The sequence below is a fragment of the Myotis yumanensis genome, unplaced genomic scaffold (assembly GCF_028538775.1).
Source record: "Myotis yumanensis isolate MYYU_CA2020_CCGP unplaced genomic scaffold, mMyoYum1.0.hap1 SCAF_4, whole genome shotgun sequence".
NCBI lineage: Eukaryota > Metazoa > Chordata > Mammalia > Chiroptera > Vespertilionidae > Myotis > Myotis yumanensis.
This window is the reverse complement of record NW_027223755.1, coordinates 103,796,189-103,823,143: the sequence shown is the minus strand read 5'-3', so window position 1 is coordinate 103,823,143 and position 26,955 is coordinate 103,796,189. Positions and strand designations below refer to the sequence as shown.

At 44.4% G+C, this 26,955-nt stretch overlaps 1 protein-coding gene across 2 annotated transcripts in view; it reads left to right on the top strand.

The window, feature by feature from the left end:
• RAB11FIP3 (RAB11 family interacting protein 3) overlaps positions 1–26,955 on the top strand; it is a 107,848-nt gene that overhangs the window by 38,943 nt on the left and 41,950 nt on the right. For both annotated transcript variants that reach the window (XM_070413386.1, XM_070413387.1), the window contains exon 2: positions 20,899–20,992. In XM_070413386.1, the coding sequence (XP_070269487.1) occupies positions 20,899–20,992 (94 nt within the window). The remainder of the gene's footprint in view (positions 1–20,898; positions 20,993–26,955) is intronic.

The window sequence follows — 26,955 nt, the reverse complement described above, 5'->3', positions numbered from 1 at the left end:
AAATCCACTCCAGGCAGCAGACTGCTTCAGGTGAGGCAGGTGTTCTGCCAAGGCATGGTTTTATTGGCCGGATGCAGTCCCCTTGTAGGGATAAACTGACTTCCCTACACCAGCCTCCCATTGTTGCTTCCAGCTTCTTATCACGGTGATGGATCACTCCTTTCAGAAATTGGTTGTCCAAGTGAAGCAAATGTTTACCGAGTAAATGTTTACTGAGCACCTGTTGTGGACCAGGCACTATTGTTAGATAGGACAAGGGTCTCAAGGTCTGGGCCATTCTTATTCTAAATACGATGCTAAAATGTAGCACAATGATTTGCAGAGCAGCTGTAAACAGAATAAGCTGGATAGGAACCCAGCCTGATAAGTATAGCCAACTGCAAAGAAGAAATCAAATAGTATATATAAGGAATGGCTAAGTCTCCCTTCGGGGAGGCAGAGCTTTGGATATGAATCGTCCTTTTCTTGCTACAAGTAAATAAAGCTACCTTGTGACAACCACATCTCGTTTTTTAATAGACCAAGTGAGTTCGGTGACACTACTCTTGCCCTTGGGTGCAGCAATGAGCAAAATGGTATAATATTCCAGGTTTTTCCTAAATATTTTTAGATACACTGTATTTACAAAGTGCAAGAATATTCAATAACAGATATGTTTTTAAAGGTTGTTTCATAGAATGAACCATTTTCTCCATGCATGTCATTATTTTTTCAGAAACATTTTCTTTTCTTTTTAAAAAAATATATTTTATTGATTTTTTACAGAGAGGAAGGGAGAGAGATAGAGAGTTAGAAACATTGATAAGAGAGAAACATCGATCAGCTGCCTCCTGCACACCCCCTACTGGGGGTACATGCCCTTGACCGGAATTGAACTTGGAACCCTTCAGTCCACAGGCTGACGCTCTATCCATTGAGCCAAACCGGCTAGGACTCAGAAACATTTTCTAGAAAAAAAGAAATCCTCCACCTGAAGATTAGCCCAGGAAAAAGTACATATTTATGACATCAGATGTAAGTTAACATAACTGATGTTCATCAAAGCCTAACCTAAAATTCTATATGTACCTTATTACCAAAGTTTATTTAGAGACATGCTCAAAACCCAGGCCTGATTAATGTGAACAATATGAACATGTCAGTGGTTTCCCAAAAAGGGTGAGAATAAAGGTTTAAAATCAGCATCAGATAAGCTGAATATGTTTTAAAAAACACAGTGAATTGACTTAAAACAATAGAGTGGGAAAAAGACTTATTTGTAAAAAAGTAAGGTGGGTGTGGTAGGCTGATAATGCCTCCTTCTAGGTTGCAATCTCTGGAACTGTGAATGTTACTTTATATGGCAAAAAAGGCTTTTTTTGCGAGTGTGATTAAGGATTTTGAATTGGGGTTTCCTGGTGGGCCATAAATGTAATCCCAAGGGTCCTTATAAGAAGGAGGCAGAGGAAATTTGATGACACAGGAGGAGATGGGAATGTAACTATGGACGCAGAGATTAGTGTGTTGCTGCCATGAGTCAGAAACGCTGGCAACTGGAAGATGGGGGAGTGGATTCTCCCCTAAAGCCTCCAGTAGAAACCAGCCTCCTGACTCCTTGACTTTAGCCTGTAAGATTCATTTCAGACTCTGACCTCCTGACCTGCAAGAGAATTCATTTCTGTTATTTTATGCTACTAAGTTTGTGGTAACTTGTTATAGTAGCAGCAATAGGAAATTAATACAGTAAGGAAAAGTTTACTTAGCCCAAGAAAGGAAAACAATCAGTTACAAACAGAGGAGATATAAATTCAAAGCATCAATAGTTGTGAAGGGAGGATTTGAAATGAGAAGATATCACTACCATTTTACACAGGCATTCTTTTAAGAAGTAATATAATATTTACCCAGGTAGCCAAGTATCATCCTATATAATAAAGAGCTAATATGCAAATGGTCATCATGCCCTCATGCCATCACGGCTCAGACACTCAACACTGGGGAGAGAGGAATGGAGACCAGCTAGGCTGCGGCCTGGGAGAGGGACAAGCCGCCCACCCTGCGGTCCCAGGTGCCAGTGGTTGGGGCTGCAGCCCGGGAGAGGGACAAGCCGTGTGCCCCGTGCTCCTGGGCGCCTGTGCCTGCAGCCTGGGCTCCTGTGCCTGCAGCCTGGGCAAAGCCACCTGCCCACGGTCCCCTGCGGCTGCAGCCGGCCCCAGGTGAAGCCGGCCTGGGTCCTGGGTGCCTGCGACCGGCCGGAGGAGGGAGTCCTGGGTCCCGGGTGCGGGGCAAGGCAGAGGCGGTTAGGGGCGATCAGGCAGGCAGGCAGGCAGAGGTGGTTAGGGATGATCAGGCAGGCAGGCAGGCGAGTGATTAGGAGCCAGCGGTCCTGGATTGCAAGAGGCAGTCGGACACCCATTCGATTAAATGCCTTATTGACTGTAATGTGAATATCCCATGGGTTGTTGTCATACTGGTCTTAGAAAGCACATTTTCCTTTACCTGGGAAGGACAGCACAGTTATCCCAAGGTCAGAGGGCTCTAGACCCAAAACTGTAATTTAGATAACATGCCTAAGTTTAACCCAGGTCACCCAAGGGCTCTAGGTAACATGCTGTTTCTGCTTCTGTAAACTGCTTTTTTGCAAACTAGGTTCCTCATTCCAAACTCTGGGATGTAATCAATACCTTTGTGATTTTTTGCCTATGTAACCCTGGAGCTGCGACCATCTTGTTACTATGAGATTTGGAAAAGCAAGATGCCCCCTCATAGTCCCAGATTGCAATAAATGTGACTCTTTAATTCGAAAAAAAAAAAAAAAGAGGCAGTCGGACATCCCCTGAGGGGTCCCGGATTGGAGAGGATGCAGGCTGGGCTAGGGACCTCCCCCCCCCCCCATGCATGATTTCGTGCACCGGGCCTCTAGTATATATCTATAATAATAAAAGCATAATATGCTAATTAGACCAGATGTCCTTCCGAACGACCTCCCAGATGACCTTCCATTCAAAGCCGGGTCTGCAAGGGAATCCCAGGTCCCCGGTGCCTGCTGGCAGCTGGAGGGAAGCCTGGGTCCCAGATGCCAGAGGGAAGCCGGGACCGGCAGAAGCGGGGAAAGAAGGCCTACCCTTGTACGAATTTCGTGCATCGGGCCTCTAGTATATATATAAAAGGCTAAGTGACCGGCCGTATGTCTGTCTGACCAACTAACCAGCCGATACACATGACACTGGCAATTTAAAAATGAACATTAACTCGCGAATGCGTGATACATACAAAGCTCTTGCTGGTGCCAATCGCACGCGTGTGTTTCGATCTGTCATTGTCGATCGTGGTTGTTCTGATTCCAAGAATTGATTTGTCCCTTTCTGACACTGGCCTCCCATTTAAATTAATTCGAAGACAGTTTCCCGTGATGCCAGCATTTGCAATGACTATTAATAAATCATAAGGATAAATTCTAGACAGAGTAGGAATTTTCCTACCTGAACCCGTTTTCGGACATGGTCAGTTATATGTTGCTTTCTCTCGAGTTTGAAGAGCATGTGGCATTAAAGTGCAAATACTTCATCACAAGGGAAATTAGTCAAGCACTCTGAAAGTGTTTATACTCTTAATGTGGTGTACAGGGAGATATTAGAATAAGTTTAATCAATTTATCAGTCATTGTTTTTATCAGTGTTGTTTTCATATAATTTTTTTGTTTTTATATCATGTCTTTGTTGTTATATTATGTTATTGTTTATTAATCAATTTATATATTATTTTCATATACATTTTACTAATTTTCTTTTTTTTAATTTATTTTTTTTAGATATATATTTTATTGATGTTTTACAGAGAGGAAGGGAGAGGGATAGAGAGTTAGAAACATCAATGAGAGAGAAACATTGATCAGCTGCCTCCTGCACACCTCCTACTGGGGATGTGCCTGCAATTAAGGTACATGCCCTTGACCGGAATCGAACCTGGGACCTTTCAGTCTGCAGGCTGAAGCTCTATCCACTGAGCCAAACCGGCTACGGCCATTTTACTAATTTTCTTTCATCTCTGACCCTTCTATTATAGAGAAAGGGCAAATAGCGATATTAAAATATTTCTTCTAATTAATTTCCTTTCAATGTGCACAAATCCATGCACCGGGCCACTAGTAGGAGATAAAAGATAAGGAAAGTATGTGATTAACTAGGCATAGCGTCCGACTGACAGCCTTGCTGGGGAAGGGGACAGGGTCCTTATCAAAAGGATCCTTCAGGAACTCTTCCAGGCTGTGTCTCTGTTTGAAAGGGCTCTTCCTGTGCTCAGAACAGTGAGGAGAAAGTGCCCCCAGCAAACACAGCAAATCCTGTTGATGGAGAGGAGGTTCTCAGCAGCTTCCAGAGGTTAAAACAGGTCCCACACATCATCAGGACAGGGCAGTGTTAGACTCTGTGACACCAGCAGGAGTGAGACGGGGCTGGGACAGCAACCTTCCCAATACTGTGGGGCTCATTTCCAACCTACAATTCTGTACACAGGTACCTGCCAGGGAGGGAAGAGTGCAGGTGCTTCAGACAAGAATGCTTTCAAAGTGCATACCACACACGCTTTCTCAGGAAGGCCACCTAGAGGCCTCCCAGCACAGAGGAGGGAGTGCAGGGGCAGTATCAAGGCATGAGGCCCTAGGGGCCTGGTCATGTGGGGGTCTAAAGGAGGCATGTAAAATCCTGCAGAGATGTTAGAGCAGTTGGTATGTAGGAAATTCAGGCAACAAAAAGCAAGGAAATTGCTAAATATAGGAAAAAATTATATAAGAAAGGCAGTGCTATAGCCTAAATGTGGTTCAGCAGCGAAAAATACTTGTGTAGTAGTGATGTAAACACTGCAGAAGACCTAGCCAAACTCAGGAGGGTGTTGGGAAGAGTGCTAAATTCTCCTTTTTTACTCTAGGAGGCCAAAATGCAACGTACATTCGAAAAGCCAAGAAATAGTGTCAAAAGTATGTTCTCAGACATGGAGGCATAGACCCTCCAAAAAGCTAAAGAGCAAGGCATTTTTTCTTTGACCAACTTGGTAGAGAACCCAATTGTTCCAGATGGGAGACTTACATTCCGTCGAGAAATCAGGGACCAGGTGCCCCACTGATTTTGCTGAGGTTCCTTCTGTTCTGATGGAGTACTTTGCAAATGACTATCGAGTGGTTAACCAGTTCGCCAGACATCAAACAGGGCAGTCAGTGCCCCAAAATATGGTGTCTCCTCTTTGTGAATCTGAAAAGGTTTGTGCTGCAGCTGATATGCCACTTCAGGTCTGTTATGCCACTTTGGATCAAATTTACCATGGGACGCATCCCCTGAGGAGGTCAACCACAGACATTCTCAAGGAAACAGGAGAAATTTTATGGCTTACCATACATTCCAAACACTGCCTGGCAGTGGTGCTAAATATTACTCTTACCTGATGTCTAGGGCAGTAGCTTCCATGGTTTGGAAGTAATGTTTCCTGTAGGATCCTTATAATAGGGTGACAGGGCTGTGGTTCCAAAGAGAGATGCTTGCCCATGGTGGGGACGGAGCCCATGCTCATGGTGAAAGTGTGCTTCAGAGGTGTCCTTCTATTGATGACTTTGTAAGTGTCCTCGTCTGACTTGGAAACTTTCCTCATGGATTCTGAATGACATAAACACCTTGAATCTTTTAAGTCAAGGTCGTGTAGATATTAACTTTATTGTAACCGCTATAGCTGTTAACACTCGTTTCTGGTTTCAGTATTCATTTCTGTAATAATTTCTGAAAAACCTTAAACGGATGGAACTTGGAATAGTTTTTTATTTATTTATTTATTTAATTAATTAAATCTTTATTGTTCAGATTATTACATTGGTTCCTCTTTTTTCCCATCATAACTCCCCTCCACCCAGTTCCCACCCCAGCCTCCGCCCTCACTCCCCACCCACTGTCCTCATCCATAGGTGCACGATTATTGTCCAGTCTCTTCCCGCATCCCCCACACCCCTTTCCCCCCCAAGAATAGTCAGTCCATTCCCTTTCTATGTCCCTGATTCTATTATAATCACCAGTTCATACTGTTCATCAGATTATTTATTCACTTGATTTTTAGATTCACTTGTTGATAGATGTGTATTTGTTGTTCATAATTTGTATCTTTACCTTTTTCTTCTTCCTCTTCTTAAAGGATACCTTTCAGCATTTCATATAATACTGGTTTGGTGGTGATGAACTCCTTTAGCTTTTCCTTATCTGTGAAGCTCTTTATCTGACCTTCAGTTCTGAATGATAGCTTTGCTGGATAAAGTAATCTTGGTTGTAGGTTCTTGCTGTTCATCACTTTGAATATTTCTTGCCACTCCCTTCTGGCCTGCAAAGTTTCTGTTGAGAAATCAGCTGACAGTCGTATGGGTACTACCTTGTAGGTAACTGACTTTCTTTCTCTTGCTGCTTTTAGGATACTCTCTTTGTCTTTTGCTCTTGGCATTTTAATTATGATGTGTCTTGGTGTGGTCCTCTTTGGATTCCTTTTGTTTGGGGTTCTATGTGCTTCCTGGACTTGGAAGTCTATTTCTTTCAGCAGGTAGGGGAAGTTTTCTGTCATTATTTCTTCAAATAGGTTTTCAATATCTTGCTGTCTCTCATCTTTTGGCACCCCTATAATTCAGATGTTGGTACGCTTGAAGCTGTCCCAGAGGCTCCTTACACTATCTTCGTATTTTTGGATTCTTTTTTCATTTTGCTTTTCTGGTTGGGTGTTTTTTGCTTCCTCGTATTTCAAATCTTTGACTTGATTCTTGCGCTCCTCTGGTCTGCTGTTGGGAGTCTGTATAATATTCTTTATTTCAGTCAGTGTATGCTTAATTTCTAGTTGGTTCTTTATCACAACATTGAGGGTCTCATTAGATTTCTTGAGGATCTCACTATATTTATCGGCTGTCTCGCCAGTCTTTTCGAGGGTCTTACTAAATTTATCGGCAGCTTCTAGACAGTTCTTTAAAGACCTTAAAAGTGTGGTTTTGAACTCTATATCCAGCAGTTTGCTTTCCTCTATTTCTGTCATTTGTGTCCTATTTCTTTGTCTCGGCATTTTTTATGCTTCCCTGTGTTGATAAAATGGTTTTCTGTGCTGAGTGTCCTCTAGGGCCCAGTGGTTCAGCCCCCCCAGTTACCTGAGGAGGACACTCTTGGTGCACCCCCTTGTGGGCTTTGTGCACAGTCTTGTTGTAGTTAAGCCTTGATTGTTGTAGTTATCAGTGGGAGGAATTGACCTCCAGGCCAATTGGCTGTGAGAATCAGCTGTGTCTGCAGTGGGAGAACTTCTGTGCTGGAGACACCTCTCTGGGGCTAGACTTTCTTCAATGGGGCTTTGGTGGTCACTGAGTCTGCCCCCTGAGGGTGTCCTTTATGTTTCCAGGGAGCTGCAAACTGGATGGTCCCACTCTGACCTCTGGGCTTCCTGGCTCCTGGATCTCTAGGGAGGTGCTAATCTAGCCTTTGCCTGCGGCTATCCAGCAAGAGCCTCTCTGCAGGGCTTGGGCGGGGCGGGTCCCACGGGATCAACAGGGCGGGGCTAGCAGTTATGGCTGCTCTCAGACTTGCCCTCAGAGGCTCCGCTTCTCAGTGTCCCAGTAATCGCTGCAAACCTTGGAGAGAAAGCTGCCCTCGGGTTGCTACCGATGCCAGACAGTCCCGCTTCTCCCGTATGAGTCTGGGTCCCTAGAGACTCGCCTGGAACTGGAGCTCAGAGCCTGAGACTCCCTCCCGATTGAGAACGACAACCGCGCCCTCAGCTGCCAGCCCGCTCCTCATGCACCTCCGCACCTTAGTATTTTACTTCCGTACTGCGCCTCTCTGGGTCTCGGTATGCTTTTCTCTTTCCTTCTAGTTGTAGAATTTCCACTCAGCCAGCCTTCCTGTGGTTCTGGATGATGTCCGTTCCGTCTTTTAGTTGTATTTTTGAAGTGGTTGTTAGAGGCAGCAAACTCTGGTGTTTACCTATGCCGCCATCTTGGTTTCTCTCGGAACTTGGAATAGTTTTAATTAAGCTAAAAAACAAACAAACAAAAAACAGCTAAAGAGCAGAAAGAAAGGTTTCCCTGAGCAGGTGGGTGAGCAGCTGTGTCTGGTTCCATGTCTTACATCACTGTGACTTTTTGAACTGTGTACCTGCATGTTATAACTTTTTAGTTTGTTTGTTTCTCTCCTTTATTTACTCTCTCAGGGGTCTAGGTTGGACCAGGAGTTGAGGGGTGTCTCCTTAAGGAATGAAGTCTCCACTTCTCTACTGTGTACAGAGAGGTGATCTGGATAGGCTAGAGCAGTGGTCGGCAAACTGCGGCTCGGCAAACCACAGCTCGCGAGCCACACGCGGCTCTTTGGCCCCTTGAGTGTGGCTCTTCCACAAAATACTGACTTCTGTGTATGGGTTACGAAGTTTCAATCGCACTGTACGTGCTCGTTCGCATGTGATATTTTCTGTTTCTTTGTTACTAATGTTGTGGCCTCACCCCATAACAAAGAAACAGAATTTCCGGAGGATGAGGCCCAGAAATCAGGATTTTAAAAAGATTCCCAGATGATTGTAGTGTGCAGCCAAGGTTGAGAACCACTGGGCTAGAGCCCATGCTGCCCTCACACAGCCTGGAGTGGAGGTCTGTAAGCTGCATCATCCTTTATCCAGTTGGTTAGCATTCCAGAGAAAAGCCACAGAGGGGATATTTTTATAGGCTTTTGGAGGGGGCCACAGGCCAAGAGTGTCCCTTTCTAAGAGCTGCTCCCCTTTTCTCCTCTGGTACCCTAGCTCTCCCCAGTACCAGACCTGAAATGTAGGAACAAGGAGGAGTGATTTCTGCTTCCTGAGGTGCCACTGTTTCCTCCGATTAATGTGGTTCCATGAATGTTAAATGTATGTGTTCTTTGGTAACTTCTGTAAATTGTTTCATTTCTTTAGTATGTTTACATGAAGCTTGAATGTGTCCAGTTGACTATTTTTCTGAGGATTCTCATGTACATTTTAAGGTTTTATTGTATTTAAAATAACACAGAGATAGCTCTCTGAATATACTAAAAAACCACTGAATTGTACTCTTTAAATCAAGCATGTCAAACTCACAGCCTGCCGGTCGCAAGTTTGACATGCTTGCTTTAAATGGATGAATTACATGGTAAATGAATTACATCTCCATAACGATGTTAACAGAACTAACATGGAGAGTCAGAACTGCCCTAGAGCCTGGTCTCTCTGCAACCCACCCCACTCCTCCTCCGACATCTTCAGAGTGGGTGTTGGACTTGTTGGAGAGCAGCAATCTGCCAGAATCCCAGTGGTGACAGATGTAGGGAGAAAGCAGCTTCTGGTGTTAGAGGCAACCCACGTCCCTGTCTGAGGAACATCAAGGAGAGTTAGCCAAGCACTGCTCTACCTGGATACTGAACAGGCTCCTTCCAGTGATGGAAGGTACAGCTGGTAACATTGCAATACATATTTCTGAAAGACAAAAATGTATTCCTGAATGGTATACATGCCTCTTGGGGGGCATATGTGATGACCTTTTCCTTATAAGACCAGCATGATACTTTTATTCTAGAATTTTATAAGCCCTACCTCCTAAACAAGGGTGGTTAATCAGTTCATCACAGGTGATGTAGGAAGTTGTTCTTATACTTCAAGCAGAAAAACTGAGTTCCAAATGAGTACATTCAATGTTGGAAAACTCTTAATGTTATTGTTTTATTTTCAAATGTAAGTTTAAAAGCAAACATACCTTGCTGTTTAAATTGCCCAAAAGGTAAACATTAGATATACTTATATGACTTCATTTTCCCCAGCAGGACCCAGTAATTCCAGAGGGCTTAAGGTGTGTAGGGAGAAAACGAGCCTTAATTTTGTGTCCACACAGCTGGTCAATTTTTAAAAAGTTAATGTTTTGCCCTAGATAGTTTGGCTCTGTGGTAGGATTGCAGGTTTGATTCTGGTCAAGGGTACATACCTTGGTTGCAGGTTCAATTCCTGGCCCGATTGGGTGTGTGCGGTAGCCAACCAATCAATGTATCTCTCTCACAGTGATGTTTCTCTCTCTCTGTCTCTCCCTGTACCTCTTGTTAAGTGGCCCCAGGCCTGGCACTAGTGCCAGCTGGCTTTGGTTTGCATCTTGGCCTCTCCAGGGCACCTCCAAGCACAGCACAAGTAGCAGCCATCTACAGATCACTCTGTAGCTCCTGCCAGGAATCCTCAGGCAGAGCACAGGAGGTGGCTGACCTTTACACTGCCTGGGAGGCTCCAGAGCCAGTACACCTAGTGGAGAGCTTCAGACCATGCGAGATTACAATCCTACCACCTCCACGAGCGACACACTCAAGGGGTGGACTTGGCAGGCACCAAAGTTCATTGAAGCAAGTCCTGCCCTGGAGATTCAGCTCCTGCACAGCAGCTCCTCTGCTATTGTCTTAGCTGGTCCTCACAGCCAGTCAGCCTAGGGGTCAATCCCTCTCAGTAACATCAGCAGCAATCAAGGCTCAACTACATCAGGACAATTCACACAGCCAACACGGGTGCACTTGGAGCACCCATCTCGGGTGTAGGGTGCTGCTGGGCCCTACAGGTCACCTACTATAACACAAGGCCACTCTGCCAAGTCTGGGAGACATAGCAGTTATGCCTAGTACATAGAAACAAATGTAGGGAAGCAGCCAAAATGTGGAGACAAAGAAACAGGTCACAAATGGGACACATGCTTTCATTTCTCTTGGGTGAATACCTAGGAGTGAAATGATTGGGTCTTATGGTAGATACATGGTTAACCCTTTAAGGAATTTCTAAATAGTTTTCCAGAATGGTTCTGTAATTTTACATTCACAGCATCAGTGTATGAGAATTCCTGTTCCTCCACATGCTTCCAAACACTTGGTGTACACAGTATGGCCCATCTTTTTAATTTTAGATACCCAAGTGTATGTACCTTATTGTCATTTTAATTTGCATTTCCCTAATGGCTAATATTGACTTGAAATTTTAAAAATCTAATGAAACTTGTTTTGTGGTCCAGAATGTATATGTCTTGGTAAAAGTTCCACGAGCACTTCCTTGAAAAGAATATGTATTCTACTCTCTTTGGCTGAAGTGTTCTATATGTTAGGAAGATTGAAGTGCTTAATAGTATCACCATGGCTTTTGATAAGATGAGCTTTTTTGAAAATGTTATAATTCAAGTCACAACAAGGTGCAGAAATGGGGGTAGTTTTCCCTGTAAAGTGCTGTGCTTTCAGTGTGGTTTTTGTGAGCCGTACTTCTGTAGTTGGAATTAACAGGTTAGAGAGCTTGTTCTGCTATCTTCTCTTGCAGATTATGTCTCCACATCTGAAGCAGAAACAATACAATTTGTTAGTAAATTTCTCATATTAAAATAATCCTGTGGGAGCCAGCTCCTTCCCCTGGTAGCTGGTTGCAGAGTGGGTTCTTCTCCCATGGCCTTTCTGCAACTTGCTGAGTCCGTCTGCGGGAGGAGTGCTGGCTTACTTTGACTGCGCTGGTGTACATCTCTTGGCTTGTTTTTGTGGTTCTGCTGATTTTCCAAGAAAGGTCAGGTTATGATATTTCAATCTTATTGTGTGTTTTTCTGAAAGCCTGTGAATGGAGAACTTTGGACTTGGATCATTAGAACCACCCCCAAATCATTGTTGATTTATTCTCCAAAGAAAATATAGTTAAAGTGGACTTTAAAAAATGTATACTTTGATTCATCTTTGCTCATTCTAACATGGTAACATATAAAAGGGCCTACTTTCAGTTACTTATTTGTTTATAAAGCATTGGGTTAATGTTTCAGGATGAATGACTTGGTACTTTGTGTTCAATTAGTAGCTTCACTGTTGAAATTCTTTGGAATCTTAAGGACAGATTGGCCCCTGTGGATTCCAGGTTAAATACCCAGCAAGATTCTCACTAGACATCATGTGCTTTAGGAATGAAGGCTTTTGTGAGATAAGGAGGGAGTCATTCAGCTATTTCAGGAAATCAGCTGATGAAGAAACTTCTGAGCCCAGTGTCTCAAACACCCAGGGCCCTGAGATGTAGGGATAGGGGCTGCCATCTCTTCCTGTTGTGGAGGGAGAAAAGGGAGATTCGGTTTCTGGCTCAAGGACCCTGGATTGTATACTTACCTGGCAGGGGACATACCATGATCACAAAGGTGATTTTCCCAGGGCGAGGCTTATCCATTGCCCTCCTGATGTGCTGAGCCCCGATGGGAAAAAAAGAGAATCCTGGATTGTTAGAGTCAGTCAGTTTGAGCTGGTCCAGTTCTAGTCTGACTTTATGTCGCACATCGTCAACAAATGATGTCGAAAGGGCTGTATGTTGCAGCATCTGCCAGCCTGCCCAGTGCCGAGGAGGCCCTGAGTGATATTTATGGGTGGTGTGGATTATGGGTTGGTCTCAGCCAGGGCTCATGCCCATCATAGCCTTAGCTTTGAATCTCTACCTTTGAAATACCCTGCCTACACTCTAGTCCAGCCGTGGGCAAACTACGGCCCGCGGACCGGATCTGGCCCGTTTGAAATGAATAAAACTAAAAAAAAAAAAAAAAAAAAAAAGACCGTACCCTTTTATGTAATGATGTTTACTTTGAATTTATATTAGTTCACACAAACACTCCATCCATGCTTTTGTTCCGGCCCTCCGGTCCAGTTTAAGAACCCATTGTAGCCCTCGAGTCAAAAAGTTTGCCCACCCCTGCTCTAGTCCTAAGTATTCACATGCTGAAACCCTCCTTACCTTTCTTGTTTCCTGTATTGTCCTTCTCTCCTTTTGTGGTCAAAGGTCACCTCTCCCTGGCTAATCAACTCATCCTTTTTTCCCCCTCTCCCTCCCCACTCCCTTTTTCCTTTCTTGCTCTTTTTCTCTCCTGTTTTCTTTCTTTCTCTTTAAAGTTTTCATTATGGAGCCCTGGTCAGTGTTGTTCAGTGGTTACAGTGTTGTCCCATGCACTGAAGAGTCATGGGTTCGATTCCTGGTCAAGGGCACATACATGGGTTGCAGGTTCTATCCCCGGCCCAGGTGCGGGGTGTGTGCAGGAGGCAGCCAATTGATGTGTCTTTCACATTGATGTTTCTCTTTCTCTCTAACCCCCCCCCCTTCCTTCCCTTTCACCCTCTCTAAAATCAATGGAAAAAAATGTCCTCAGGTGAGGATTAATAAAACAAAAAAAGTTTTCATTATGGAAAAGTTCAATTCTATACAAAAGTAGAGAGAATAGTATAATGCTTCCCCAGTATCCCATGCCCAGCCTCAGTAGCTGTCAGTTATGGCCATTTGGTTTTGTATATGTACAGTAGCCATATGTACCTGAGCCCCAGGTTTTTTAGAGAGAGAGAGAGAGAGAGAAACATGGATGCAAGAGAGAAACATCAGTTGTTTGCCTCCCGCACATGCCCCAACTGGGGCTAGGGATCAAGCCTGCAACTGAGGTATGTGCCCTTGACTGGAATGGAACCCAAGACCCTTCAGTCCGCAGGCTGACACTCTAACCACTGAGCAACAGGCTAGGACAGCCCCAGGTTGGTTGGTTTGTATTTATTTATTTACTAGAGGCCAGGTGCACGAATTTGTTTACCAGTGGGGTCCCTTGACATGGCCTGCGGGATTGGGCCAAAACCAGCTCTTCAACATCCCCCGAGGGGTCCCGGGTTGCGAGAGCACAGGCCAGGCTGAGGGACCCCACCAGTGCACAATCGAGGCGAGCAGGGATGCGGGAGGTTGGCCAGCTGGGAAGGGACCATGAAAGGGCTCCAGGGCTTGTCTGGCCTGTCTCGCTCAGTCCTGATCAGACCTCAGCAGCAAGCTAACCTACCAGTTGGAGCATCTGCCCCCTGGTGGTCAGTGCATGTCACAGCGACTGGTTGATTGCCCCCTGGTGGTCAGTGGTCATCATAGCGAGCAGTTGAGTGGCCTTAGCATATCATTAGCATATTACACTTTGATTGGTTGAATGGACGACTGGACAGTTAGCATATTAGGCTTTTATTATATAGGATTGTTAATCCTCTCATGAGGATTTCTATTTTTTTTAGAGAGAGTGGAAGGGAGGGAGACAGAGAGTGAAACACCAATGTGAGAGAGACATGGGTTGCCTTCTACACACACCCCATCTAGCACCAGGGATGAAGCCTGCAACCAAGGTACATGCCCTTGACTGGAATCGAACCTGATGCTCTATCCACTGAGTCAAACTGGCCAGGACAGCCCCAGGTTTTTAAAGTATCCCTAAATATTTTAGGAAATATATAAATCACTGTGCATAAATTAACAACAGTTACTTAATATCAAATACTCAGTCAATATTCATTATCCAGGATCAGTATTCAAAATATATTTTTATTGATTTTAGGGAGCAAGGGAGAGTAAGAGAAAGATAGAAACATCAGTGATGAGAGAGAATAATCTATTGACTGCCTCCCGCACTCTCCTTACTGGAGATTGAGCCCAAAACCCAGGCATGTGCCCTGACTGGGAATTGAACAGTGACCTCCTGGTTCATAGGTTGACGCTCAACCACTGCTCCATACCAGCCAGGCTCCTAAGTTTCTTCTCCTAAAGGTTTACTTTCTCCATCTTTTTTTTTTTTCTCCTTGAAAATAACAGGTCACTTATCTGTCTCTTTTTTAATATATTTTTATTGATTTCAGAAAGGAAGGGAGAGATAGAAACATCAATGACGAGAGCGATTCATGCCCCCTACTGGGGATTGAGCCCGCAACCCAGGCACGTGCCCTGACTGGAATTGAACCATGAACTCCTGATTCATAGGTCGACATTCAATCACTGAGCACACTAGCCGGGCCAGTTATCTGTCTCTCTCTCTTTTTTTAATGTAGATGTATTTTTTAAAATATATCTTTATTGATTTCAAAGAGGAAGGGAGAGGGATAGTTAGAAACATAGATGATGAGAGAGAAACATCGATCAGCTGCCTCCTGCACACCCTCCTGGGGATGTGCCCACAACTGAGGTACATGCCCTTGACCAGAATCGAACCTGGGACCCTTCAGTCCGCAGGCCGACGCTCTATCCACTGAGCCAAACCGGTTAGGGCATTATCTGTCTCTTTTAAGGTCCTCATGGATTGGGTTTTGCTGATTACATCCCTGTGATATTATTGAAACACATTGCTTTGATCATTGTATTTCCTGTAAATTGGTAGTTGGATTCAGGTGGCGTCACATACTTCCATCAGGAGGCATTTGGTGTCTTATTGTCTATCTTTTTGTGCCCTTGGGAAGCACTGGGGTCATTGATTATGTCCATTTCTTCATCAAGCACTGCAGGATGGTGACATTTGAATCCCATCATTCCTTTTTGGATTATTGGCTGGAATGACTATTTATTTTTAAAGAATAATTTATTGATTTTTAAAGAGAGAGGAAGGGAGAAGAGAGAAACATTGTGATGTGAGAGTACAACATTGATAGACTGTCTCCTGCACGCCCCCTACCGGAGATCCAACCTAGACACGCAGGCCAGGGCTGGAATGATTCTTGAAGAGACACTTCCCCTCATGACTACCGTTGCTTACCCTGAGTTAACAGTTTGTATAGGAAAGGCAGGCTAACTGCTTGGTTCTTTCCTTTTATTAGTTTTCACAGTGATAAATTGATTCACTAGTGTCCTCCACTAATGACTAGTTGTTGTTGTTTTTTAACCATAATTATGCTTTAATTGACTAAAATGTGATATATTTCAGTCTGCTGTATTTTTCATTCTCATCAATGCTCATATTGTTTCATTTTTTACTGTAAAATCCTGTTTAGGCCCTGACCGGTTTGGCTCATGGATAGAGTGTCGGCCTGCGGACTGAAGGGTCCCAGGTTCGATTCCGGTCAAGGGCATGTACCTTGGTTGCGGGCACATCCCCAGTAAGGAGTGTGCAGGAGGCAGCCGATCAATGTTTCTCTCTCATTGATGTTTCTAACTCTCTATCCCTCTCCCTTCCTCTCTGTAAAAAATCAATAAAATATATTTTAAAAATAAAATCCTGTTTAGGTTGGCTCCCGAGTTCTTTGATGTGACCTAGAAAAGTCTTTGCTTTCAGGTGTGACAAGATATTCCAGGCTTAACTTGCACATCTCCTGGCATTTCTCCAAGGGTCCTGATTCCTTTCAATGGAAACTGAATTTAAATATCACAACCTAGGTGTGCTACAGGTATTCACTGTTAATTGAACACAATTAGAGGGTTTTATTGTTTTATTTTTAAAACATCATGTGTGATAGATACCTCATGGTGATGTGGAGGATCCAGTCCTCAACAACACTAGGAATAATGGAATTAGTATATTCCTGTGTTGCTGTGGAGAAGTTTAATGATAATCTAATTTTCTTTTATAAAATCATTTGATTTTCACATAGCTATTCAAAGGTGTGTTTTTTTCCTTCAAAGTCCAAAAAATTTATCAGATTAAGTGTTAGAGTAGGTCTTTTGGGATTGGGAGTTGATTTTCTTAGGTACCCCATGTAGTCTTTCAATATGTAGTTAATTTTTTTAGTTTTCTTTTTTTTTAATATATATATTTTATTGATTTTTTACAGAGAGGAAGGGAGAGGGATAAAGAGTTAGAAACATCGATGAGAGAGAAACATCGATCAGCTGCTTCCTGCACACCCCCCACTGGGGATGTGCCTGCAACCAAGGTACATGCCCTTGACCGGAATCGAACCTGGGACCCTTGAGTCCGCAGGCCGACGCTCTATCCACTGAGCCAAACCGGTTAGGGCGGGACGTTTTCTTAAATATAATTTTTTAAAATATATTTTTTAATTTCAGCAAGGGAGAGGGAGAGGTAGAAACATCAATGATGAGAGAGAATCACTGATCAGCTGCTTCCTGCCTTCCCCACACTGGGGATTGAGCCCACAACCTGGGCATATGCCCTGACCAGGAATCGAACCATGTTCTCCTGGATCATAGGTCGAGGCTTAACCATTGAGCCAAGGCGGCCGGACTATTCATTTGTTTTTAAGAGCTTGTTTAAGTATAATTTAGGTGCCATAAAATTTACCCACTGTAAATGTGCAAATCAATGAATTTTAGTAAATTTATAAAGTTATGCAGTCATCATCACAGCCTAGTTTTACAACATTCCCGCATGCCAAAGAGTTCTCATGCTGTTAGCAATCATCCCACTTCCACCCCACAATTTCCAGGCAACCACTAATATGCTTTCTATCTCTATATATTTATCTTTTCTGAAAATTTCCTTTAAATGAAAGAATATAATTTGTGATCTTTTGTGCCTGGCTTTTTTACTTAGCAAAATGTTTTTGAGGTTCATTCATGTTGTAGTATGTATCAGGATTTTATTCCTTCTTATGGCTGAATGATAGTCTGTTGGATAGATCACATCTTGTTTATCCATTCCTCAGTTGATGGACATTGAATTGCTTTTGCTATTTTGCTATTGTGAATAATGCTGTTTGCTATGAATATTTGCATATACATCTTTTTCCCCTATTTTTTTTCTCTTGGGTAGATACCTATGAGTAGAATTGCTATGTTGTATACTAAGCTTATGTTTACCTTTTCAAGAAACTGCTAAATGATCTTCCAAGTTAGCCAGACCATTTTACATTCTTCCTAGCATATGAGGTTCCAATTTTTCGACAACTTCACCAATCCTTGTTATTGTTAATACTTTTGATTACAGCTGTTCTAGTGAGTGATAGCTTGTAGTTTTCATTTGCATTTCCCTGAGGACTCATGATATCGAGCATCTTTTCATGTGCTTATAAGCCATTTGTATATCTTTGATGAAATAACTGTTTAAATTTTTTTTTGAGAGAGGGAGAGAGAGGTAGGGAGAGGGGGAGAAAGAGAAACATTGTGAGAGAGAAACATTGATCGATTGTCTCCCATATGCACCCCAACCAAGGATTGAACCCACAATCTAGACATATGCCCTGACTGGGAATTGAACCATGATATTTTGGTGCATGGGATGAGGCCAGGGCAACTGTTTAAAATTTTTACCTATTTTTTAAAAGTTGTGGTTTTTTTTGTCTTTTTGTTGTACTGTGAGATTTCTTTTTTTTAATTTTAATTAAATCTTTATTGTTCAGATTATTACATTAGTTACTCTTTTTTCCCACCATAACTCCCCTCCACCCAGTTCCCACCCCACCCTCCGCCCTCACTCCCCACCCACTGTCCTCATCCATAGGTGCACGATTATTGTCCAATCTCTTCCCTCACACCCCCACCCCTTCTCCCCCCCCCCACGAATAGTCAGTCCATTCCCTTTCTATGTCCCTGATTCTATTACAATCACCAGTTCATACTGTTCATCAGATTATTTATTCACTTGATTTTTAGATTCACTTGTTGATAGATGTGTATTTGTTGTTCATAATTTGTATCTTTTTCTTCTTCTTCCTCCTATTAAAAGATACCTTTCAGCATTTCATATAATACTGGTTTGGTGGTGATGAACTCCTTTAGCTTTTCCTTATCTGTGAAGCTCTTTATCTGACCTTCACTTCTGAATGATAGCTTTGCTGGATAAAGTAGTCTTGGTTGTAGGTTCTTGGTATTCATCACTTTGAATATTTCTTGCTACTCCCTTCTGGCCTGCAAAGTTTCTGTTGAGAAATCAGCTGACAGTCGTATGGGTATTCCCTTGTAGGTAACTGATTTTCTCTCTCTTGCTGCTTTTAGGATTCTCTGTTTGTCTTTTGCTCTTGGCATTTTAATTATGATGTGTCTTGGTGTGATCCTCTTTGGATTCCTTTTGTTTGGGATTCTATGTGCTTCCTGGACTTGGAAGTCCATTTCTTTCAGCAGGTAGGGGAAGTTTTCTGTCATTATTTCTTCAAATAGGTTTTCAATATCTTGCTCTCTCTCATCTTCTGGCACCCCTATAATTCGGATGTTGGTACGCTTGAAGCTGTCCCAGAGGCTCCTTACACTATCTTCGTATTTTTGGATTCTTTTTTCATTTTGCTTTTCTGGTTGGGTGTTTTTTGCTTCTTCGTATTTCAAATCTTTGACTTGATTCTTGTGACCCTCTGGCCTGCTGTTGGGAGTCTGTATAATATTCTTTATTTCAGTCAGTGTATGCTTAATTTCTAGTTGGTTCTTTATCACAACATCGAGGGTCTCATTAGATTTCTTGAGGATCTCACTACAATCATCGGCGGTCTCACCAGTCTTCTTGAAGATCTCACTACATTTATCGGCGGTCTCACCAGTCTTTTCGAGGGCCTTATTAAATTTATCGGCGGCTTTTAGACAGTTCTTTAAAGACCTTAAAAGTGTGGTTTTGAACTCTATATCCAACAGTTTGCTTTCCTCCAATTCTGTCGTTTGTGTCCTGTTTCTATGTCTCGGCATTTTTTATGCTTCGCTGTGTCGATAGAGTGCCTTTCTTTGCTAAGTGTCCCAATTACCTGAGGTAGACACTCTTGGTACACCCCCTTGTGGGCTTTGTGCACAGTCTTGTTGTAGTTAAGCCTTGATTGTTGTAGTTATCACTGTGAGGAATTGACCTCCAGGCCAATTGGCTGTGAGAATCAGCTGTGTCTGCAGTGGGAGAACTTCTGTGCTGGAGACACCCCTCTGGGGCTAGACTTGCTTCAATGGGGCTTTGGTGCTCACTGAGTCTGCCCGCTGAGGGTGTCCTTTATGTTTCCAGGGAGCTGCAAACTGGATGGTCCCACTCTGACCTCTGGGCTTCCTGGCTCCTGGATCTCTAGGGAGGTGCTAATCTAGCCTTTGCCTGAGGCTATCCAGCAAAAGCCTCCCTTCAGGGCTTGGGTGGGGCGGGGCGGGTCCCACGGGATCAACAGGGCAGGGCTAGCAGTTATGGCTGCTCTCAGTCTTGCCCTCAGAGGCTCTGCTTCTCAGTGTCCCAGTAATCGCTGCAAGCCCCTCGGAGAGAAAGCTGCCCTAGGGTTCTGACCGATGCCAGACAGTCCCGCTTCTCCCGTATGAGTCTGGGTCCCTAGAGACTCACCCGGAACTGGAGCTCAGAGCCTGAGACTCCCTCCTGATTGAAAATGACAACCGCACCCTCAGCCACCAGCCCGCTCCTCATGCACCTCCGCACCTTAGTATTTCACTTCAGCACTGCACCTCCTCTGAGTCACGATATGCTTTTCTCTTTCCTCCTAGTTGTAGAACTTCCACTCAGCCAGCCTTCCTGTGGTTCTGGATGATGTCCGTTCCGTCTTTTAGTTGTATTTTTGAAGTGGTTGTTAGAGGCAGCAAACTCTGGTGTTTACCTATGCCGCCATCTTGGTTTCTCTGAGATTTCTTTATACATTTTAGATACAAGTCCTTTATCAGATATATGATTTATAAATATGTTCTCCCAGTCTGTGTCTTATCTTTTAGTTTTACTAATGATGTCTTTTGAGGTGCAAAACTTTAAAATTTTGATGAAATCCATTTTATGCTTGGAAATACAAATGTCTTTTTTCAAAGAGTTTCATTTTCTATAACACCCATGTGTGAATTATTGACTTACTATTTATGATTTTTAGATCTACTTGCCTATGTTGTCTTTCCTAAGAACTCTGCACAGCTGTTGGAAAGGATGGGTGGGTCTGTGCTATGTGTAGTAATCTAGACAATGGCTAGAATGATACTAAAATGTTAACACTGGATTATCTTTTCACTCAAGAAGCATGGCTCTTGACTTTTGAAAGCAGGATCTTATTCCTGACTCATTGTCCCAGGTGTCGTTGGCACCTTCTTAGGATACCGCCTGTTTTCTGTCTGGAGTTGTTGGGGCCTTTGCGTCAGAGGAACCAGTGGCTCTTATTTTCAGCATGGCACCTTATAAGTAGGCTGCTTCTCTAAATATGGTGAAAAGGTCAAGTGCATGATATACCCCCTCCAATTTTGTAAAGGCTTGGGTAACATATTTTTACTTGGCAATTGCAGGTGAAGGACTTAACAAAATACTTGGATCCCAGTGGGCTTGGCGTGATCAGTTTTGAAGACTTCTACCAAGGGATCACAGCGATCAGAAATGGAGGTCAGTCACCCCCCTCCCCCCACCCCCGTGCTTCCATCGCCTCACCCCTTCCTCAACTCCACCACTGTCCTTCCCTCTTGCTCAGCCACCCCTTATTAATGACCCTTACGCCTCAGACTCCTTTTGCTGAGCTTAATGTCTTCCCTTCTCTTTGAAGTCCCTAAAATGCCCCAGGTTTAAGGATGCCCTCTCTCCTTTTTTGTTATTTGCTCTTCACATACACTATCTTCCAGAATTGACTAACTCAACTATACTTATCCATAATGTTAGAAAACTACTGCCACTTTCCCCAAAGAGTTTTTAATGGAAACTGACACACACAAAAATATTAAAAGACTTACACAGTGAACCCTCATATGTATAGCTCTTACCTGTATTCTGCAGGCAACATTTTACCATATCTGCTTTATTCATCCATCTTCTTGTCTATTTTCTCTTTTTTCTAATTGGATGCATTACAAATCTGTATACTTCCATACACTTCAGCCTAAACTTTTCAGCATGCTATCAGTCATTACCCAGAGTTCAATAGTTGTTTGCAGTCTTTTTAGAGTAAAAATTTACCTACAGTGAAACCTTAAGTGTGCCATTCTGTGAATTTTGACAAGTTCCTGTGTCTGGTAATGCAAATTACTGCCCAGAGTTACTAACGTCACCACAGGCAGTTCCCTCATGGCCTTCCAGTAATCTCCTCCCTCTTATTGGTACCTTCTTTGCTGATTTTTGTCACCATGGATTAGTTTTGCCTTTCATGGACTTCATGTAAATATGATCATCCATATCTGCTCTTTCATCTGGCTTCTCCCCGTGCGTGATGTTTTTGAGATTCATTGTGTTGTATCAGGAGTCTGTTTTTCTGTTATGGAGTAGTGCTCCATCATGTCCTTATACCTCATGGGTGGATACTTGTTTGGGGCTAGATGGTTCCAGTTGGGGGTTATATATAAAGCTACTAGTGAAATCGGTGGGCAGGTCTGTGTAGATACATGTTTTCATGAGTTGGGGGCCTGTACCCAACAGTGGGGTGGCTAGTCATGTGCATGTGAATTCAGTTTCGTGTAAAATTGCCAGATGTTCTTCCAAGTAGTTGTACCATTTTACTCTCTTACCAGTTGCCCAAGCACTTTCCTCTTCAAATGAAACTCTGAAGCTCTGAGTAGACCTTTCCTTCTCATTCCCCATCTTTGGCCATGTGGTGTCAGGAGTGCAGTGTTGGGAAGTCACCAGTCACAGGCTGTCTCCCTCCTTCTTGCACCTTGTCAGAGGAAGAGGGGTATGAAGAGACTCGGCAGAGCCCATGGTCATCATGGTGGTCCAGTCAAGGGGGGTACCTTTGAACTCGAGGTCTTATTAGTAGTTGTTGATAAGAGTCTCACCTGTCTTTGTTACATCCCCAAAATTATTGCCCGACAGTGTCACATAGGGCCTGGGTTTCCTAAAACACCAAATCCCAGATGGCTTTGAGTAGCATTCTGTATATGGAGCCCTGTGTGTTGTTACTTCTTTCACCTAGTTAGTCCACACAGATATGAACACCAGCACAGCCCAGAGACCCATGGTGAACAAGCAGCCAGGGACCTTGTGCGTACAGAGCACGAAACGAGGGAGGGAACAACAGGGGAGGTGCTGCTGCTGTCAGTGTGGCAGGTGGGGGTGGGGGCTGACTTGCACAACCTTAGCACAGGGATGATGGCATCAGTGTGTTCCCTGAGGCACAAATTAAAGGGCCCGGAGGAGCTCTGGGCCTTGGACATGCCCCTCGTAGTCTCTGCCCTTCTAGCTGAGGGTTGAGACTGGGCTTCCTTGGATTCTGGTGGTTGAGGAGCCCAGATTCCTCTCAAGTGGCAATGCTGGGAGCAGCAGTGGCAGCTGGCCCATGGGTATGGGCAGTGGGCAGTGAGAGATGGAGCCTGGGCCATTTGTGTGGTCAAACTCTGAGGCTCTCTCTAGTCAAAATTCAGGCTGGTGGCTGCTCTCTGTTCTTTTGGGCCACAGTTAGTGCGAAATGGAGTAGGCTCCGCTGCAGGAGTTCCTGGGGCGGGGGGGGGTGGGGGGTCACATGCTCCCGGAAAATTTGATCCAGGCAGGCACAACCAGTCCACTGTAATAAAATTCTCAGGCCATTGACCTGCCCACTGAGAGCCAGGAGCTGTCTCTGCAGGGGCTGATTATCTGTCGGATAGAACGGGTTGCTGGCTGCTGACCCTCTTGGTTGTCTCGTGGGTTGCATGTGTCATGAAGTTCAGTGACTTAAGGCATGTGTAGATATTTATCAATCTAGTGAGAGAAAATGGTCACCTGAGAATGGCCTGTCTCCTTGAGTCCTGATCTTTCCTTAATGGTTAACCATCACCCTGATCCGCTGAGGTAGGACCTCTGCCTGCGTACCCCACCCCTCCGCCCTCTTCCTTGCCTTTGCCTGGGATACTCCCACTGAAGCTGAGGCACTCTCTGTCCTTCCCAGGGGCTGGCAGAGAGAAGCACGAGGTAGGGTTTCTGTGTCTCTGCCAGAGAGGAGCTGGCCAGGGCTCTTCTGTCACATCCAGAGGTCTCTCCAGTCTGTGCTCCCATTTTAACCTCCTGGCTGACATGTCCTGTTCCACCTGATCTGTCCCCATTCCCCAGGCAACTGGGTAACTGCAGCTGCACCTTCTTCTGTATTGGGGAGCAGCATCCTGCTGTTCCAAGCCCCACAAAATCAGTTCACCTAGGGAAAGGCCTGCCTCTGTCCAGCCCACACACACCATTGAACCCCACTGGGATTGTTTGAGTCTCTGTTTTTGCATTCTTGTTGGTAATATTTCCACTTTGATTTAATTAAAAATAAGACCCCGCCAGCCAGTTCTGGAGTTATGAATATCTTCAGGAAATGGTGCCGTGTTTTTCCAATAGCAAGAACATTCTGGAATAGAAGCATCCCCAGAAGGCGAGGCTTGGGGCTTGGTCTCAACACGAAACTATATTGGGAGGTGCATTGTAGGTGCTGTCCCCACCAACCTGAGTTTAGCTTGTGTAGAACAGACCTCTGCTTCTGAAGTGAGGTAGTGGACTCTGGAATATGAAGGACAGTCTGCTGCTGGGATGTGTGGTTGAGGAGGCAGAAAGGTCGGAGGCTTTGGATAGGGTTGGCCTGCCAGCAGATGGGTCAGGTTCCTTGAGTGGGTGGGCTGAAGGGAGGTTTTAGTGATGAGAGCTTGAATCAGGCTGGATGGAGGGGCAGTAGCTAAGGGAGGGTACAGCTTAGACCTGGAAGGACTGTGGGTGTGGACACTGTTGAGCTGGATTGTTCCAGACTCTGGGAAGTAGAGTCCCCTGCCTGAGAGCTGGCATTCTTGTGAAGGACAGCCCATACACGTTGAGGCCGTAGAGCTATGAGAGCTAACAGGAGCTCAGGAGGAGGGTGATGCCAGAGGTGATCCATGGAATTCTTCCTGAGAAAGTCTGGGAAGGGGTGGCAGGGTCCAGGTGGGGGACATGAAGGGAGTGTGCCCTGCGCATTTGGGAGCTGAAGGGAGGTCACTGTGGCTGGTTTGGGTAACCAGGATCAGAAGGTGGGGGCATGATGGGGCTGTGGGCACTGTGGGAGGATGACCTTGTCAAGAGGCCTCACAATTCAACTCCATCCCAGGCTCCCTGTGGAAGGGCTGTTGAGAGGCCCCTTGGCTCAACACCAGCAGAGCAGGTCTATGTCTTGGAGTGGGCATGAGTGGCAGGGCCTCCAGGTGACTGCAGCTGGCGTGGGCGTGGGGAACACCCCACCCTGTGCATCGGATATACTGCCGGTCTTGCTCAGAGCTGTGGGCTTGGCTTTACTTTTTTGGTAATTTGCAAATTTTTTTTGTAATTTGACTTCATCATTTAACTTTTGTTAGGAAGGGAGAGTGAAAATAAAATTAGGGTCAAAGCAAGTCAAAGATGGTTGTGAAATGTTATTTCATAGCATTTGGAAGAGTGGAAAGCATGATTACGCCAACTGAATTTCAGCTCCAGTGCACTTTGAGTCTTCCCTCCAGTGTGCCATCATGGCTGCTCACAGCCTGTCTTGTCTGACAGACTTTTATTCTGTATCCAGGAGCGGCCTAGCAAGTGACACGATATATTGACCCAGTTTGCAGGGAAAGCGCAAGGAGGTTGTTACTGTCACAACCACAGGCCTTATTTCAGGAATAGAATGAGATAGAGAGGGAATTATTACAAATAGGCCATTGCTCTGGCTCGTCTCTCCCTCCCCCCCAAATTGACTCTGAAAGAATAAGATAAATGCACATTAAAATTTTCCACTTAATTGAAAATTGCTTTAGTTTTTGTAGAAGAAAACTGAAAGAAGAGTCCTATTTAATTCCATCAAGAATAGAAAAACATCAGCTATGTTCACATCTTTCTCTTCACCATGTGGGGCAAGACTCCTAAATCATATGCCCACCACTGGAATCTGAGCACATGTCTACATGTCTGAAATGATTCGCTAAGTTTTAAGAGTTTGAAATTCTGTGTTTCAATTTTTGGAAGTGCAAGCAAGACTGTTAACATTTAAGAGGGGGAAAATAGGCCCCAAACAGCCTGGCCTTTTATAAAATACTGAGGCCCAATGCACAAAAATTCATGCAAGAGTAGGCCTTCCTTCCCCTGGCTGCCGGCACCGGCTTCCCTCCAGCACCTGGGACCCAACCTTCCTTCCAGCCACTGGCAGGCACCCGGGACCCGGGCTCTTCTCTCCGGCCCCGGCTTCGTCTGAAATGATGCCCAGAAGGATGTCCGGTCTAATTAGCATATTACCCTTTTATTATTATAGATGTGTGACCACTGGGATAATGGTCTTCCTTTACTTCCTGTCATAGAAACCAAAAACTTCTGTCCACAGCAATCCTCTCGCCCTTCAAAAAGAGCACATATAGCCCTAGCCGGCTTGGCTCAGTGGATAGAGCATCAGCCTGCGGACTGAAGGGTCCTGGGTTTGACTCTGGTCAAGGGCACATGCCCAAGTTGCGGGCTTGATCCCCAGTAGGGGATGTGCTGGAGGCAGCCAATTAATGATTCTCTCTCATCATTGATGTTTCTATCTCTCCCTCTCCTTTCCTCTCTCAAATCAATAAAAATATTTTTTTTAAAAAAGGGCACATATAGTTTGCTGTAGTTCACATGCACCAAAGACCCAAACCTCCAGTGCAGGGGACTCCAAGGCTATCAGCCTGCCATGCTCTGAGGCTCTTTCACTCCGCCATAGTCTGAGCCCTCCGATATTTAGTCACACTCCCAGGGAAAACAATACAAAACAGCAGCCACATAAGGGATTTTGGTTTAAGGGCCTTAATTACTACTGCAAAGCAGTATCGAATTGGCAAAGACATCTCATAATTACTAAATGCATAAATGCTTGAATTTTTGTAATTATTGAGGAAAAGCATCATTGCTTAAATTGAGAGAGCTCTTTAGAAACTGGACGGAGTAGCCATGTGTCCAGCTATTGCTCTGTGGTGAGGGTCCTTCAACATGCATTCTCCCTTCCCCACTTATACTGGCTGTCAGTGACTTCACACCACTGGCCCTTCAGAACCTGGCTGGGGGATGTGGAGGGCAGCATTTTTCCCACATGGTCCAGTTGCCAAAGAAGAATGTTCTCTAGCCAAGGAAGTTGGTGATGACTGTTTCAAAGTACTCTCCCCAGGAGCATCCAGGGAGGTTTGCTCTTCCATTTGACCTTCAAAGACTCTACTCCACTTTCTAAATAAGTGACTGATGTTATGTTAGATTATGTGAGATATATTGAATAAGTAACTGATGCATTTTAAATAGGTACTATTGTGATCTGTTTTCTGCTCACACTTTGACATCTAATGTGTGGGTTTTCCTCACCAAGCAATTCTCTAATTCTCTGCAGACCCCACCTAGGTGGCCTACAATTTAATTCGTTCTGACGTCAACTGCCCAGAGTTAGCGCAGACCCCACAGGTGCCCAGGTTACC